Source organism: Crinia signifera, chromosome 4 (genome assembly GCF_055691185.1).
Source record: "Crinia signifera chromosome 4, ASM5569118v1, whole genome shotgun sequence".
Classification (NCBI taxonomy): Eukaryota; Metazoa; Chordata; class Amphibia; order Anura; family Myobatrachidae; genus Crinia; species Crinia signifera.
In genome coordinates this window covers 341217237-341233935 of record NC_139220.1, presented here as the reverse complement: position 1 = coordinate 341233935, position 16699 = coordinate 341217237, and the positions used below count along the sequence as shown (strand labels likewise).

General features: G+C 52.4%; 1 protein-coding gene across 1 annotated transcript in view; it reads right to left on the bottom strand.

The window, feature by feature from the left end:
• Positions 1 to 16699, bottom strand: part of ACAP1 (ArfGAP with coiled-coil, ankyrin repeat and PH domains 1) — a 273447-nt gene that overhangs the window by 108839 nt on the left and 147909 nt on the right. Inside the window, exons 13-15 of the mRNA XM_083185916.1 lie at positions 15853 to 15964; positions 15605 to 15780; positions 7232 to 7301 (exon numbers count right to left, since the gene is read on the bottom strand). Coding sequence (XP_083042042.1) covers positions 7232 to 7301; positions 15605 to 15780; positions 15853 to 15964 — 358 coding nt within the window. The remainder of the gene's footprint in view (positions 1 to 7231; positions 7302 to 15604; positions 15781 to 15852; positions 15965 to 16699) is intronic.

Below are 16699 nucleotides of genomic sequence, written 5' to 3'. Positions count from 1 at the left end.
CCCCTAGTTATCACACCCCATACACACATCCACCTAGTTATCAGACCCCATACACACAGCCACCTAGTTATCAGACCCCATACACACCTCCACCTAGTTATCACACCCCATACACACCTCCACCTAGTTATCACACCCCATACACACCTCCACCTAGTTATCAGACCCCATACACACCTCCACCTAGTTATCAGACCCCATACACACAGCCACCTAGTTATCACACCCCATACACACCTCCACCTAGTTATCACACCCCATACACACCTCCACCTAGTTATCACACCCCATACACACCTCCACCTAGTTATCACACCCCATACACACCTCCACCTAGTTATCAGACCCCATACACACAGCCACCTAGTTATCACACCCCATACACACCTCCACCTAGTTATCACACCCCATACACACCTCCACCTAGTTATCACACCCCCTACACACATCCACCTAGTTATCAGACCCCATACACACAGCCACCTAGTTATCAGACCCCATACACACCTCCACCTAGTTATCAGACCCCATACACACATCCACCTAGTTATCAGACCCCATACACACATCCACCTAGTTATCACACCCCATACACACCTCCACCTAGTTATCAGACCCCATACACACATCCACCTAGTTATCAGACCTCATACACGCCTCCTCCTAGTTATCACACCCCATACACACCTCCACCTAGTTATCAGACCCCATACACACCTCCACCTAGTTATCAGACCCCATACACACCTCCACCTAGTTATCACACCCCATACACACCTCCACCTAGTTATCAGACCCCATACACACCTCCACCTAGTTATCAGACCCCATACACACATCCACCTAGTTATCAGACCCCATACACACCTCCACCTAGTTATCACACCCCATACACACCTCCACCTAGTTATCAGACCCCATACACACCTCCACCTAGTTATCACACCCCATACACACCTCCACCTAGTTATCAGACCCCATACACACCTCCACCTAGTTATCACACCCCATACACACCTCCACCTAGTTATCACACCCCATACACACATCCACCTAGTTATCAGACCCCATACACACATCCACCTAGTTATCAGACCCCATACACACATCCACCTAGTTATCAGACCCCATACACACCTCCACCTAGTTATCACACCCCATACACACATCCACCTAGTTATCACACCCCCTACACACATCCACCTAGTTATCACACCCCCTACACACCTCCTCCTAGTTATCAGACCCCATACACACCTCCACCTAGTTATCACACCCCATACACACATCCACCTAGTTATCAGACCCCATACACGCCTCCACCTAGTTATCAGGCCCCATACAAACCTCCCCCTAGTTATCACACCCCATACACACCTCCCCCTAGTTATCACACCCCCTACACACATCCACCTAGTTATCAGACCCCATACACACCTCCACCTAGTTATCAGACCCCATACACACCTCCTCCTAGTTATCACACCCCATACACACCTCCACCTAGTTATCACACCCCATACACACATCCACCTAGTTATCAGACCCCATACACACATCCACCTAGTTATCAGACCCCATACACACCTCCACCTAGTTATCACACCCCATACACACCTCCACCTAGTTATCAGACCCCATACACACCTCCTCCTAGTTATCACAGTCCATACACACCTCCACCTAGTTATCACACCCCATACACACATCCACCTAGTTATCAGACCCCATACACACATCCACCTAGTTATCAGACCCCATACACACCGCCACCTAGTTATCACACCCCATACACACCTCCACCTAGTTATCACACCCCATACACACCTCCACCTAGTTATCACACCCCATACACACCTCCACCTAGTTATCAGACCCCATACACACATCCACCTAGTTATCACACCCCATACACACAGCCACCTAGTTATCACACCCCATACACACCTCCACCTAGTTATCACACCCCATACACACCTCCACCTAGTTATCACACCCCATACACACCTCCACCTAGTTATCACACCCCCTACACACATCCACCTAGTTATCAGACCCCATACACACATCCACCTAGTTATCACACCCCATACACACATCCACCTAGTTATCAGACCTCATACACACCTCCACCTAGTTATCACACCCCATACACACCTCCACCTAGTTATCAGACCCCATACACACCTCCACCTAGTTATCACACCCCATACACACATCCACCTAGTTATCAGACCCCATACACACATCCACCTAGTTATCACACCCCATACACACAGCCACCTAGTTATCAGACCCCATACACACCTCCACCTAGTTATCACACCCCATACACACATCCACCTAGTTATCACACCCCATACACACCTCCACCTAGTTATCACACCCCATACACACCTCCACCTAGTTATCAGACCCCATACACACCGCCACCTAGTTATCACACCCCATACACACCTCCACCTAGTTATCAGACCCCATACACACCTCCACCTAGTTATCAGACCCCATACACACCTCCACCTAGTTATCACACCCCATACACACCTCCACCTAGTTATCAGACCCCATACACACATCCACCTAGTTATCAGACCCCATACACACCTCCACCTAGTTATCAGACCCCATACACACATCCACCTAGTTATCAGACCCCATACACACCTCCCCCTAGTTATCAGACCCCATACACACATCCACCTAGTTATCAGACCTCATACACACCTCCTCCTAGTTATCAGACCCCATACACACCTCCACCTAGTTATCACACCCCATACACACATCCACCTAGTTATCAGACCCCATACACACCTCCACCTAGTTATCAGACCCCATACACACAGCCACCTAGTTATCACACCCCATACACACCTCCACCTAGTTATCACACCCCATACACACCTCCACCTAGTTATCAGACCCCATACACACCTCCACCTAGTTATCACACCCCATACACACCTCCACCTAGTTATCAGACCCCATACACACCTCCACCTAGTTATCAGACCCCATACACACCTCCACCTAGTTATCAGACCCCATACACACATCCACCTAGTTATCAGACCCCATACACACCTCCCCCTAGTTATCAGACCCCATACACACATCCACCTAGTTATCAGACCTCATACACACCTCCTCCTAGTTATCAGACCCCATACACACCTCCACCTAGTTATCACACCCCATACACACAGCCACCTAGTTATCAGACCCCATACACACCTCCACCTAGTTATCACACCCCATACACACAGCCACCTAGTTATCAGACCCCATACACACCTCCACCTAGTTATCACACCCCATACACACAGCCACCTAGTTATCAGACCCCATACACACAGCCACCTAGTTATCACACCCATACACACCTCCACCTAGTTATCACACCCATACACACAGCCACCTAGTTATCACACCCCATACACACAGCCACCTAGTTATCACACCCATACACACCTCCACCTAGTTATCACACCCCATACACACAGCCACCTAGTTATCAGACCCCATACACACATCCACCTAGTTATCACACCCCATACACACATCCACCTAGTTATCACACCCATACACACCGCCACCTAGTTATCACACCCCATACACACCTCCACCTAGTTATCACACCCCATACACACCTCCACCTAGTTATCAGACCCCATACACACCTCCACCTAGTTATCAGACCCCATACACACAGCCACCTAGTTATCACACCCCATACACACCTCCACCTAGTTATCACACCCCATACACACCTCCACCTAGTTATCACACCCCATACACACATCCACCTAGTTATCAGACCCCATACACACCTCCACCTAGTTATCACACCCCATACACACCTCCACCTAGTTATCAGACCCCATACACACCTCCACCTAGTTATCACACCCCATACACACCTCCACCTAGTTATCAGACCCCATACACACAGCCACCTAGTTATCACACCCCATACACACAGCCACCTAGTTATAACACCCCATACACACCTCCACCTAGTTATCACACCCCATACACACCTCCACCTAGTTATCACACCCCATACACACATCCACCTAGTTATCAGACCCCATACACACATCCACCTAGTTATCAGACCCCATACACACATCCACCTAGTTATCAGACCCCATACACACCTCCACCTAGTTATCACACCCCATACACACATCCACCTAGTTATCAGACCCCATACACACATCCACCTAGTTATCAGACCCCATACACACCGCCACCTAGTTATCAGACCCCATACACACATCCACCTAGTTATCAGACCCCATACACACCGCCACCTAGTTATCAGACCCCATACACACAGCCACCTAGTTATCAGACCCCATACACACCTCCACCTAGTTATCACACCCCATACACACCTCCACCTACAGATAGCGCCGGGCTTGTCGTTGCTGGGGATGGCGGAGGACTCGCCACCCGCCATCCCCCGCCCCTCGCCATCTGTATGTCGGAAGGGGACGCGCGTGCACGAGGTGCACGCGCGTCCCGTTCCGACGGTGCCTTTCCCCGGGTCCCCGCCGGCTTCCCCGGGTCCCCGCCGGTCCACACCGCCACCCCGCAGCCCCCCGCAGCCCTGCCCGTCTCCCTGAAGCTGGAGACGGGCAGGACTGCACCCGCCGCGCCGCCTCGCCGCCCGGCTATTGAGACGCTCGTGCGTGGGAGACGCACGAGCGTCTCATTCAGCCAGAGCGCCAGATTGCTGGCGGATCGCCAGGGACACGGTCCTGGCGCTCCGCCAGCAATAATAAGGCCAGCTCCATCTGTAGTTATCAGACCCCATACACACCTCCACCTAGTTATAACACCCCATACACACCTCCACCTAGTTATCACACCCCATACACACCTCCACCTAGTTATCACACCCCATACACACATCCACCTAGTTATCAGACCCCATACACACATCCACCTAGTTATCAGACCCCATACACACATCCACCTAGTTATCAGACCCCATACACACCTCCACCTAGTTATCACACCCCCTACACACCTCCTCCTAGTTATCAGACCCCATACACACCTCCACCTAGTTATCACACCCCATACACACATCCACCTAGTTATCAGACCCCATACACGCCTCCACCTAGTTATCAGGCCCCATACACACCTCCCCCTAGTTATCACACCCCATACACACATCCACCTAGTTATCAGACCCCATACACACAGCCACCTAGTTATCAGACCCCATACACACCTCCACCTAGTTATCACACCCCATACACACCTCCACCTAGTTATCACACCCCATACACACCTCCCCCTAGTTATCACACCCCATACACACATCCACCTAGTTATCAGACCCCATACACACCTCCCCCTAGTTATCACACCCCATACACACAGCCACCTAGTTATCAGACCCCATACACACAGCCACCTAGTTATCACACCCCATACACACAGCCACCTAGTTATCAGACCCCATACACACCTCCCCCTAGTTATCACACCCCCTACACACATCCACCTAGTTATCAGACCCCATACACACCTCCACCTAGTTATCAGACCCCATACACACCTCCTCCTAGTTATCACACCCCATACACACCTCCACCTAGTTATCACACCCCATACACACATCCACCTAGTTATCAGACCCCATACACACATCCACCTAGTTATCAGACCCCATACACACCTCCACCTAGTTATCACACCCCATACACACCTCCACCTAGTTATCAGACCCCATACACACCTCCTCCTAGTTATCACACCCCATACACACCTCCACCTAGTTATCACACCCCATACACACATCCACCTAGTTATCAGACCCCATACACACATCCACCTAGTTATCAGACCCCATACACACCGCCACCTAGTTATCAGACCCCATACACACCTCCACCTAGTTATCAGGCCCCATACAAACCTCCCCCTAGTTATCACACCCCATACACACCTCCCCCTAGTTATCACACCCCCTACACACATCCACCTAGTTATCAGACCCCATACACACATCCACCTAGTTATCAGACCCCATATACACCTCCACCTAGTTATCAGACCCCATACACACCTCCCCCTAGTTATCAGACCCCATACACACAGCCACCTAGTTATCAGACCCCATACACACTGCCACCTAGTTATCAGACCCCATACACACAGCCACCTAGTTATCAGACCCCATACACACAGCCACCTAGTTATCACACCCCATACACACCTCCTCCTAGTTATCACACCCCATACACACCTCCACCTAGTTATCACACCCCATACACACCTCCACCTAGTTATCACACCCCATACACACATCCACCTAGTTATCAGACCCCATACACACCTCCACCTAGTTATCAGACCCCATACACACCTCCACCTAGTTATCAGACCCCATACACACAGCCACCTAGTTATCAGACCCCATACACACCTCCTCCTAGTTATCAGACCCCATACACACCTCCACCTAGTTATCACACCCCATACACACAGCCACCTAGTTATCAGACCCCATACACACCTCCTCCTAGTTATCAGACCCCATACACACCTCCACCTAGTTATCACACCCCATACACACATCCACCTAGTTATCAGACCCCATACACACCGCCACCTAGTTATCAGACCCCATACACACCTCCACCTAGTTATCAGACCCCATACACACAGCCACCTAGTTATCAGACCCCATACACACCTCCACCTAGTTATCAGACCCCATACACACCTCCACCTAGTTATCAGACCCCATACACACCTCCACCTAGTTATCAGACCCCATACACACCTCCACCTAGTTATCAGACCCCATACACACAGCCACCTAGTTATCACACCCCATACACACAGCCACCTAGTTATCACACCCCATACACACCTCCACCTAGTTATCAGACCCCATACACACATCCACCTAGTTATCAGACCTCATACACACCTCCACCTAGTTATCACACCCCATACACACAGCCACCTAGTTATCAGACCCCATACACACCTCCACCTAGTTAGCAGACCCCATACACACCTCCACCTAGTTATCACACCCCATACACACAGCCACCTAGTTATCAGACCCCATACACACCTCCACCTAGTTATCAGATCCCATACACACCTCCCCCATAAACATGGTTCCATCCTATAACCCAAACCCCCTACAACCACCTGAATTTATAACAGCCATCATCCCCACAGTAGACATCACCTTCACAAGCTCCGGTTCCCAGGAATCTAGGGTGAGTGAGCGGACCTTGGAGAAGTGTACCCCGAGGCTCCTACATAGGAGAGATGAGATCAGGTAGTAAGTGCCCACTGCGTAATGTATATATCTATCCCTAACATGGTACATTGCAGTTACTGTGTAGGCCCAATCTCATGAAGGTTAGTAAATATGGAGATCCCCCCACCCCATCACTAATCCCACGGCCCACAATCTAATGCAACTGTTTGCAAGCATAAAGCATATGAGAATGCCGGTAATCAGATTACCCACATACTACACTGATGAACCCAATATGGCTGAGACAGGGGCGATTATGTCTCAGAACTGGCACTGTCACATACGTGTCATTGTGAGATCAGCAGTTGTGTATTGTCCTATATACAGTGACTGCATTAATTATTCCCACGTTCCTCAGCGCACGTAACATGTGCCACGTATTCCTCCAGGACGCCCCTGGGCTGCGGGTACTGGGGTAATAAGGAATACAATTAATGCCCTACAGGTCCCCATTACTCCAATCATGCTCAATTTAAATGGCAGCTGAAGCATGCTGGCACTTGGAGAACCACAAATACCAGCATGCCCTGGCAACCAGAAAAGATTGGCCCCTTCTAAATAATATCAATTCAATTATTATGACCACACGGTCCGTGCCTTAACAGGATGTGCCATGGGCTCTCCAGTGGCAGCTTCCCTGGCAAATGCCTACATGTGGCAAGGAGAGAGACCTGTTTTTCAAGGACAATTGTGATGTATTATCGATACATCGATGACCTGTTTATAATGTGGTCGAACACTAGCTTAGAGCTTGAGAGGCTGCTCCTGTGTCCGAATCAGTCTGACCATCCTATTAAATTAACTCTGAGCCATATCGCCACAGAAATTCATTTTTTGGATCTCAAAATTAACATCATGGGCGGATGCATTAATACCAGTCGGTATTCTAAACCCACAGACCGAAACACGCTACTTCGCTAAGATAGTTTCCACCCCATTCCATCTACCAGGGGTCTCCCCTACTCACAGTTTTACGGGTGTGTAGGGCTAATAGCACAGAGTCCATCCGAGAATCCCTGTTGGATGCAATGAACAAATTCCTGGAGCGGGGATACCCACATAACATGCAAACAGCAGTAGCTAGATCAGCTTAATTACAGTCATGCCCGAAAGAGAAACAGGGGTCAATGCTCACAACCCTAACAGCAAATTTGTTGCCAAAAAAGCAAAAGCACTCTGGCCAATCATCACACAGGATCCAGAACTTCACTCCCTAAAACAAACCCGTATTCTCCCCAGTTACACACAGGGTAAAAGTATTAGGGATTATGTGGTGAAAGAAAACGCCAGCAGCACGCTACCTAATATGTAGGAAGGGCTGTTTTCAATGTTTAGGGTGAACGACGTGCAATTATATGGCCATTGGTGACAACATTGCACACCCTCACAGGAAAGAAGTACACCATCAATTGGGCCCTGACCTGCACCTCTAAATTTGTAATTTATGTGGTCATTTGCCCTTTATTACGTCGTTAAGGCGGAGTGTACACTTAAGGTCAGGATGGCCCAACACAGACAGGCCATCAGAAATGCACTAACCTCGGGGACAGAAGAGCAGCCAGTAGCTCGACATTTTGCCGCGCACAAACATGGCATGGCAACCCTTCAACATGAAATCATAGACCATGTCCCCATGGCTCCGAGGGGTGGGAACAGGTCCAAGAAACTTCTACAGCTGGAATCCCGCTGGATTTTTCGGCTGGATACAGTAAAACCCAAGGGGTTAAATGATTCCGTGGGGAATCACCCATGATTGTCACTCCTTGTCACCCATGATTGGGTTTGAGGGGACCATGTGTGGCTGGGAGGGAGCCAGGAAGAAAACAGTCAGTGATTGGGTGAGGGAACCAGGAGTAAGGCAGTCCTTGATTGGGTGTGTGGGGACCACGTGGGTTGGGGAGGGAGCCAGGAGGAAGGCAATCAGGGATTGTGTGTGAGTGGACCACATGGGGTGGTGAGGGAGCCAGGAGGAAGGTAGCCAGTAATTGGGTGTAAGGGGACCACGTGTGGTGGGGAGGGAGCAAGGAGGAAGGTAGTCTGTGATTGGCTGTGAGGGGACCTCATGTGTTGGGGAGATAGTCGGGAGGAAAGCAGTCCATGATTGGGTTTGAGGAGAACTCATGTGGCTGGGAGGGAGCCAGGAGAAAGACAGTCCATGATTGGGTTTGAGGAGACCATGTGTGGCTGGGAGGGAGCCAGGAAGAAAACAGTCAGTGATTGGGTGCGAGGGGATCACGTGTGGTGGGTAGGGAGCCAGGAGGAAGGCATTCCGTGAATGGGTGTGAGGGGACCAAGTGTGGTGGGGAGGGAGCGAGGAATAAGGCAGTCCTTGATTTGGTGTGAGGGGACCTCATATGGCTGGGAGGGAGCCAGGAGGAAGACAGTCCGTGGTTGGATGTGAGGGGACCTCATGTTGTTGGGAGGGAGCCAGGAGGAAGGAAATCCGTGATTGGGTGTGAGGGGACCAAGTGTGGTGGGGAGGGAGCGAGGAATAAGGCAGTCCTTGATTTGGTGTGAGGGGACCTCATATGGCTGGGAGGGAGCCAGGAGAAAGACAGTCCATGATTGGGTTTGAGGAGACCATGTGTGGCTGGGAGGGAGCCAGGAAGAAAACAGTCAGTGATTGGGTGCGAGGGGATCACGTGTGGTGGGTAGGGAGCCAGGAGGAAGGCATTCCGTGAATGGGTGTGAGGGAACCATGTGTGGTGGGGAGGGAGCCGGGCAGTCATTGATTGGGTGTGAGGGGACCACGTGTGGTGGGGAGGGAGCCAGGAGTAAGGCAGTCCATGATTGAGCGTGAAGGGACCATGTGTGTTGGGGAGAGAGCCAGGAGGAAGGAAGTCTGTGATTGGGTGTGAGGGGACCATGTTTGGTGGGGAGGAATCCAGGAGGAAGACAGTAAGTGATTGGGTGTGAGGGGACTTCGTGTGGTGGGGAAGGAGCCAGGAGGAAGGCAGTCGATGATTGGGTGTGAGGGGACCATGTGTGTTGGGGAGAGAGCCAGGAGGAAGGAAGTCCGTGATTGGGTGTTAGGGGACCATGTTTGGTGGGGAGGGATCCAGGAGGAAGACAGTAAGTGATTGGGTATGAGGGGACTTCGTGTGGTGGGGAGGGAGCCAGGAGGAAGGCAGTCCATGATTGGGTGTGAGGGGACCTTATATTGCTGGAAGGGAGCCAGGAGGAAGGAAATCCGTGATTGGGTGTGAGGGGAACAAGTGTGGTGGGGAGGGAGCGAGGAATAAGGCAGTCCTTGATATGGTGTGAGGGGACCTCCTGTGGCTGGGAGGGAGCAAGGAGGAAGGCACTCCGTGATTGGGTGTGGTGGGGAGGGAGCCAGAAGGAAGGTAGCCAGTGATTGGGTGTGAGGGGACAACGTGAGGTGGGGAGGGAGCCAGGAGGAAGGCAGTCTATGATTGGGTTTGAGGGGACTACCTGTGGCTAGGAGGGAGCCAGGAATAAAACAGTCACTGATTGGTGTGAGGGGACCACGTGTGGTGGGGAGGGAACCAGGGGGAAGGCAGTCCTTGATTGGGTGTGAGGGGACCACGTGTGGTGAGGAGGGAGCCAGGAGTAAGGCAATTAGTGTATGGGTGTGAGGGGACCATGTGTAGAGGGGAAGGAGCCAGGAGTAAGGCAGTCCATGATTGGGCGTAAAGGGACCATGTGTGTTGGGGAGGGAGCCAGGAGGAAGGTAGTCCGTGGTTGGATGTGAGGGGACCTCATGTTGTTGGGAGGGAGCCAGGAGGAAGGAAATCCGTGATTGGGTGTGAGGGGACCAAGTGTGGTGGGGAGGGAGCGAGGAATAAGGCAGTCCTTGATTTGGTGTGAGGGGACCTCATATGGCTGGGAGGGAGCCAGGAGGAAGACAGTCCGTGGTTGGATGTGAGGGGACCTCATGTTGTTGGGAGGGAGCCAGGAGGAAGGAAATCCGTGATTGGGTGTGAGGGGACCAAGTGTGGTGGGGAGGGAGCGAGGAATAAGACAGTCCTTGATTTGGTGTAAGGGGACCTCATATGGCTGGGAGGGAGCCAGGAGGAAGACAGTCCGTGGTTTGATGTGAGGGGACCTCATGTTGTTGGGAGGGAGCCAGGAGGAAGGAAATCCGTGATTGGGTGTGAGGGGACCAAGTGTGGTGGGGAGGGAGCGAGGAATAAGACAGTCCTTGATTTGGTGTGAGGGGACCTCATATGGCTGGGAGGGAGCCAGGAGGAAGACAGTCCGTGGTTTGATGTGAGGGGACCTCATGTTGTTGGGAGGGAGCCAGGAGGAAGGAAATCCGTGATTGGGTGTGAGGGGACCAAGTGTGGTGGGGAGGGAGCGAGGAATATGGCAGTCCTTGATTTGGTGTGAGGGGACCTCATATGGCTGGGAGGGAGCCAGGAGGAAGACAGTGCGTGATTGGGTGTGAGGGGACCTCATGTGGCTGGGAGGGAGCAAGGAGGAAGGCAGTCCGTGATTGGGTGTGGTGGGGAGGGATCCAGGAGGAAGGCAATCAGTGACTGTGTTTGAGCGGACCACATGTGGTGGTGAGGGAGCCAGGAGGAAGGTAGTCAGTGATTGGTTGTGAGGGGACCAAGTGTGGTGAGGAGGGAGCCAGGTGGAAGGCAGTGCGTGATTGGGTGTGAGGGGACCTCATGTGGCTGGGAGGGAGCAAGGAGGAAGGTAGTCCGTGATTGGGTGTGGTGGGGAGGGAGCCAGGAGGAAGGCAATCAGGGATTGTGTGTGAGGGGACCACGTGTGGTGGGGAGGGAGCCAGGAGGAAGGCAGTCAGTGATTGGTGTGAGGGGACCACATGTGGTGAGGAGGGAACCAGGAGGAAGGCAGTCAGTGATTGGTGTGAGGGGACCACGTGTGGTGGGGAGGGAACCAGGAGGAAGGCGGTCCTTGATTGGATGTTAGGGGACCACGTGTGGTGGGGAGGGAGCGTGGAATGAGGCACTCTGTGTGGTCCCTTCACGCCCAATCATGGGCGTGAAGGGACTTCCCTCCTCACCACACATGGTCCCTTCACGCCCAATCATGGACTGCCTTACTCCTGGCTCCCTTACCACCACACATGGTCCCCTCACACCAATCACTGACTGTTTTATTCCTTGCTCCCTCCCTGCCACAGGTAGTCCCCTCAAACCCAATCATGGTCCCCTACCTCATGTGGCTGGGAGGGAGCGTGGAATGAGGCAGTCTGTGTGGTTGGGAGGGGGCAGTGCATAAGACATGAAAGTAGGGGACTTTCGGAATGCCTCCTGTAGGTGGTCGTAGCCTGGTTCCAGCAATAATGCAGCATGTACCTATAATCGCTTACCCACAAGGTTTGACCTCTTCCCTTTTCATTGCCCTGCAATTGGTTTGGTTGTAATAATGAAAATAATAAAGCTGTGATTGAGTTAATTTTGCCCAAAGATACAGTGTCGCGTCTCAGTTATTAGGCTGCAGTAAGAAGTCAGCTCCCCCTGGCATGTGTGTCAGTAAGAAGTCAGCTCCCCCATGCCAGTGTGTCAGTAAGAAGTCAGCTCCCCCTGGCATGTGTGTCAGTAAGAAGTCAGCTCCCCCTGGCATGTGTGTCAGTAAGAAGTCAGCTCCCCCTGGCATGTGTGTCAGTAAGAAGTCAGCTCCCCCTTTCATGTGTGTCAGTAAGAAGTCAGCTCCCCCTGGCCAGTGTGTCAGAAAGAAGTCAGCTCCCCCTGGCCAGTGTGTCAGAAAGAAGTCAGCTCCCCCTGGCATGTGTGTCAGAAAGAAGTCAGCTCCCCCTGGCATGTGTGTCAGAAAGAAGTCAGCTCCCCCTGGCCAGTGTGTCAGAAAGAAGTCAGCTCCCCCTGGCATGTGTGTCAGAAAGAAGTCAGCTCCCCCTGGCATGTGTGTCAGTAAGAAGTCAGCTCCCCCTGGCCAGTGTGTCAGTAAGAAGTCAGCTCCCCCATGCCAGTGTGTCAGTAAGAAGTCAGCTCCCCCTGGCCAGTGTGTCAGCTCCCCCTGGCCAGTGTGTCAGTAAGACGTCAGCTCCCCCTGGCCAGTGTGTCAGTAAGACGTCAGCTCCCCCTGGCCAGTGTGTCAGTAAGAAGTCAGCTCCCCCTGGCCAGTGTGTCAGTAAGAAGTCAGCTCCCCCTGGTCAGTGTGTCAGTAAGAAGTCAGCTCCCCCTGGTCAGTGTGTCAGTAAGAAGTCAGCTCCCCCTGGCCAGTGTGTCAGTAAGAAGTCAGCTCCCCATGCCAGTGTGTCAGTAAGAAGTCAGCTCCCCCTGGCCAGTGTGTCAGTAAGAAGTCAGCTCCCCCTGGCCAGTGTGTCAGTAAGAAGTCAGCTCCCCCTGGCCAGTGTGTCAGTAAGAAGTCAGCTCCCCCATGCCAGTGTGTCAGTAAGAAGTCAGCTCCCCCATGCCAGTGTGTCAGTAAGAAGCCATCTCCCCCTGGTCAGTGTGTCAGTAAGAAGCCATCTCCCCCTGGTCAGTGTGTCAGTAAGAAGTCATCTCCCCCTGGTCAGTGTGTCAGTAAGAAGTCATCTCCCCCTGGTCAGTGTGTCAGTAAGAAGTCAGCTCCCCCTGGCATGTGTGTCAGAAAGAAGTCCGCTCCCCCTGGCATGTGTGTCAGAAAGAAGTCAGCTCCCCCTGGCATGTGTGTGTCAGAAAGAAGTCAGCTCCCCCTGGCCAGTGTGTCAGAAAGAAGTCAGCTCCCCCTGGCATGTGTGTCAGTAAGAAGTCAGCTCCCCCATGCCAGTGTGTCAGTAAGAAGTCAGCTCCCCCTGGTCAGTGTGTCAGTAAGAAGCCATCTCCCCCTGGTCAGTGTGTCAGTAAGAAGTCATCTCCCCCTGGCCTGTGTGTCAGTAAGAAGTCATCTCCCCCTGGCCAGTGTGTCAGAAAGAAGTCCGCTCCCCCTGGCATGTGTGTCAGAAAGAAGTCAGCTCCCCCTGGCATGTGTGTCAGAAAGAAGTCAGCTCCCCCTGGCATGTGTGTCAGAAAGAAGTCAGCTCCCCCTGGCATGTGTGTCACTAAGAAGTCAGCTCCCCCTGGCCAGTGTGTCAGTAAGAAGTCAGCTCCCCCTGGCCAGTGTGTCAGTAAGAAGTCAGCTCCCCCATGCCAGTGTGTCAGTAAGAAGTCAGCTCCCCCTGGCCAGTGTGTCAGCTCCCCCTGGCCAGTGTGTCAGTAAGACGTCAGCTCCCCCTGGCCAGTGTGTCAGTAAGACGTCAGCTCCCCCTGGCCAGTGTGTCAGTAAGAAGTCAGCTCCCCCTGGCCAGTGTGTCAGTAAGAAGTCAGCTCCCCATGCCAGTGTGTCAGTAAGAAGTCAGCTCCCCCTGGCCAGTGTGTCAGTAAGAAGTCAGCTCCCCCTGGCCAGTGTGTCAGTAAGAAGTCAGCTCCCCCATGCCAGTGTGTCAGTAAGAAGTCAGCTCCCCCATGCCAGTGTGTCAGTAAGAAGTCAGCTCCCCCATGCCAGTGTGTCAGTAAGAAGTCAGCTCCCCCATGCCAGTGTGTCAGTAAGAAGCCATCTCCCCCTGGTCAGTGTGTCAGTAAGAAGCCATCTCCCCCTGGTCAGTGTGTCAGTAAGAAGTCAGCTCCCCCTGGCCAGTGTGTCAGTAAGAAGTCAGCTCCCCCTGGTCAGTGTGTCAGTAAGAAGTCATCTCCCCCTGGCCTGTGTGTCAGTAAGAAGTCAGCTCCCCCTGGTCAGTGTGTCAGTAAGAAGTCAGCTCCCCCTGGCCAGTGTGTCAGTAAGAAGTCAGCTCCCCCTGGCCAGTGTGTCAGTAAGAAGTCATCTCCCCCTGGCCTGTGTGTCAGTAAGAAGTCAGCTCCCCCTGGCATGTGTGTCAGTAAGAAGTCAGCTCCCCCTGGCCAGTGTGTCAGTAAGAAGTCAGCTCCCCCTGGCCAGTGTGTCAGTAAGAAGTCAGCTCCCCGTGGTCAGTGTGTCAGTAAGAAGTCATCTCCCCCTGGCCTGTGTGTCAGTAAGAAGTCATCTCCCCCTGGTCAGTGTGTCAGTTAGAAGTCATCTCCCCCTGGTCAGTGTGTCAGTAAGAAGTCAGCTCCCCCTGGCCAGTGTGTCAGTAAGAAGTCAGCTCCCCCTGGTCAGTGTGTCAGTAAGAAGTCAGCTCCCCCTGGTCAGTGTGTCAGTAAGAAGTCATCTCCCCCTGGCCTGTGTGTCAGTAAGAAGTCATCTCCCCCTGGCCTGTGTGTCAGTAAGAAGTCATCTCCCCCTGGTCAGTGTGTCAGTAAGAAGTCATCTCCCCCTGGCCTGTGTGTCAGTAAGAAGTCATCTCCTCCTGGTCAGTGTGTCAGTAAGAAGTCATCTCCCCCTGGCCTGTGTGTCAGTAAGAAGTCGGCTCACCTGTGAATTCCGCTACACTCGATGCACAGGGTCACTCCCAGGTTGATGCTGGCCCACTCTGGTTCTGCGGCCCGGCAGTCACAGCAGGCTGCATTCCCTGGGACTCTCAGCACAGAATCCTGAGCACTCACATCTGCTCCCTTCTGCAGGGCTGGTGCGTCGGAGCGGGGCAGTCGCTGGAGAGAGGACACAATCCCATGTCAGCAGCTGCCCGACGGTCACTACTGCCCTATGTGTGTGTCACTTACCAGACTACCGCTGTCTCTTTTATTCTCACTGTACGCTGTGGTAATGCTTCTCTGAACAGCACTAACCCATAGCTCTAAGACACGCTCCGACTCTGCCTGCAGCATACATGACCTGTAACACGCAAATCACATGTATAAGACACGCTCTGACTCTGCCTGCAGTATACAGGACCTGTAACACGCAAATCACATGTATAAGACACGCTCAGACTCTGCCTAAAGCATACAGGACCTGTAACACGCAAATAACATGTATAAGACACGCTCTGACTCTGGCTGCAGCATACAGGACCTGTAACACGCAAATAACATGTATAAGACACGCTCTGACTCTGCCTGCAGCATACAGGACCTGTAACACGCAAATCACATGTATAAGACACGCTCAGACTCTGCCTAAAGCATACAGGACCTGTAACACGCAAATCACATGTATAAGACACGCTCTGACTCTGGCTGCAGCATACAGGACCTGTAACACGCAAATAACATGTATAAGACACGCTCTGACTCTGCCTGCAGCATACAGGACCTGTAACACGCAAATCACATGTATAAGACACGCTCTGACTCTGGCTGCAGCATACAGGACCTGTAACACACAAATAACATGTATAAGACACGCTCCGACTCTGCTTGCAGCATACATGACCTGTAACACGCAAATCACATGTATAAGACACGCTTTGACTCTGCCTGCAGTATACAGGACCTGTAACACGCAAATCACATGTATAACACACGCTCCGACTCTGCCTGCAGTATACAGGACCTGTAACATGCAAATAACATGTATAAGACACGCTTTGACTCTGCCTGCAGTATACAGGACCTGTAACACGCAAAT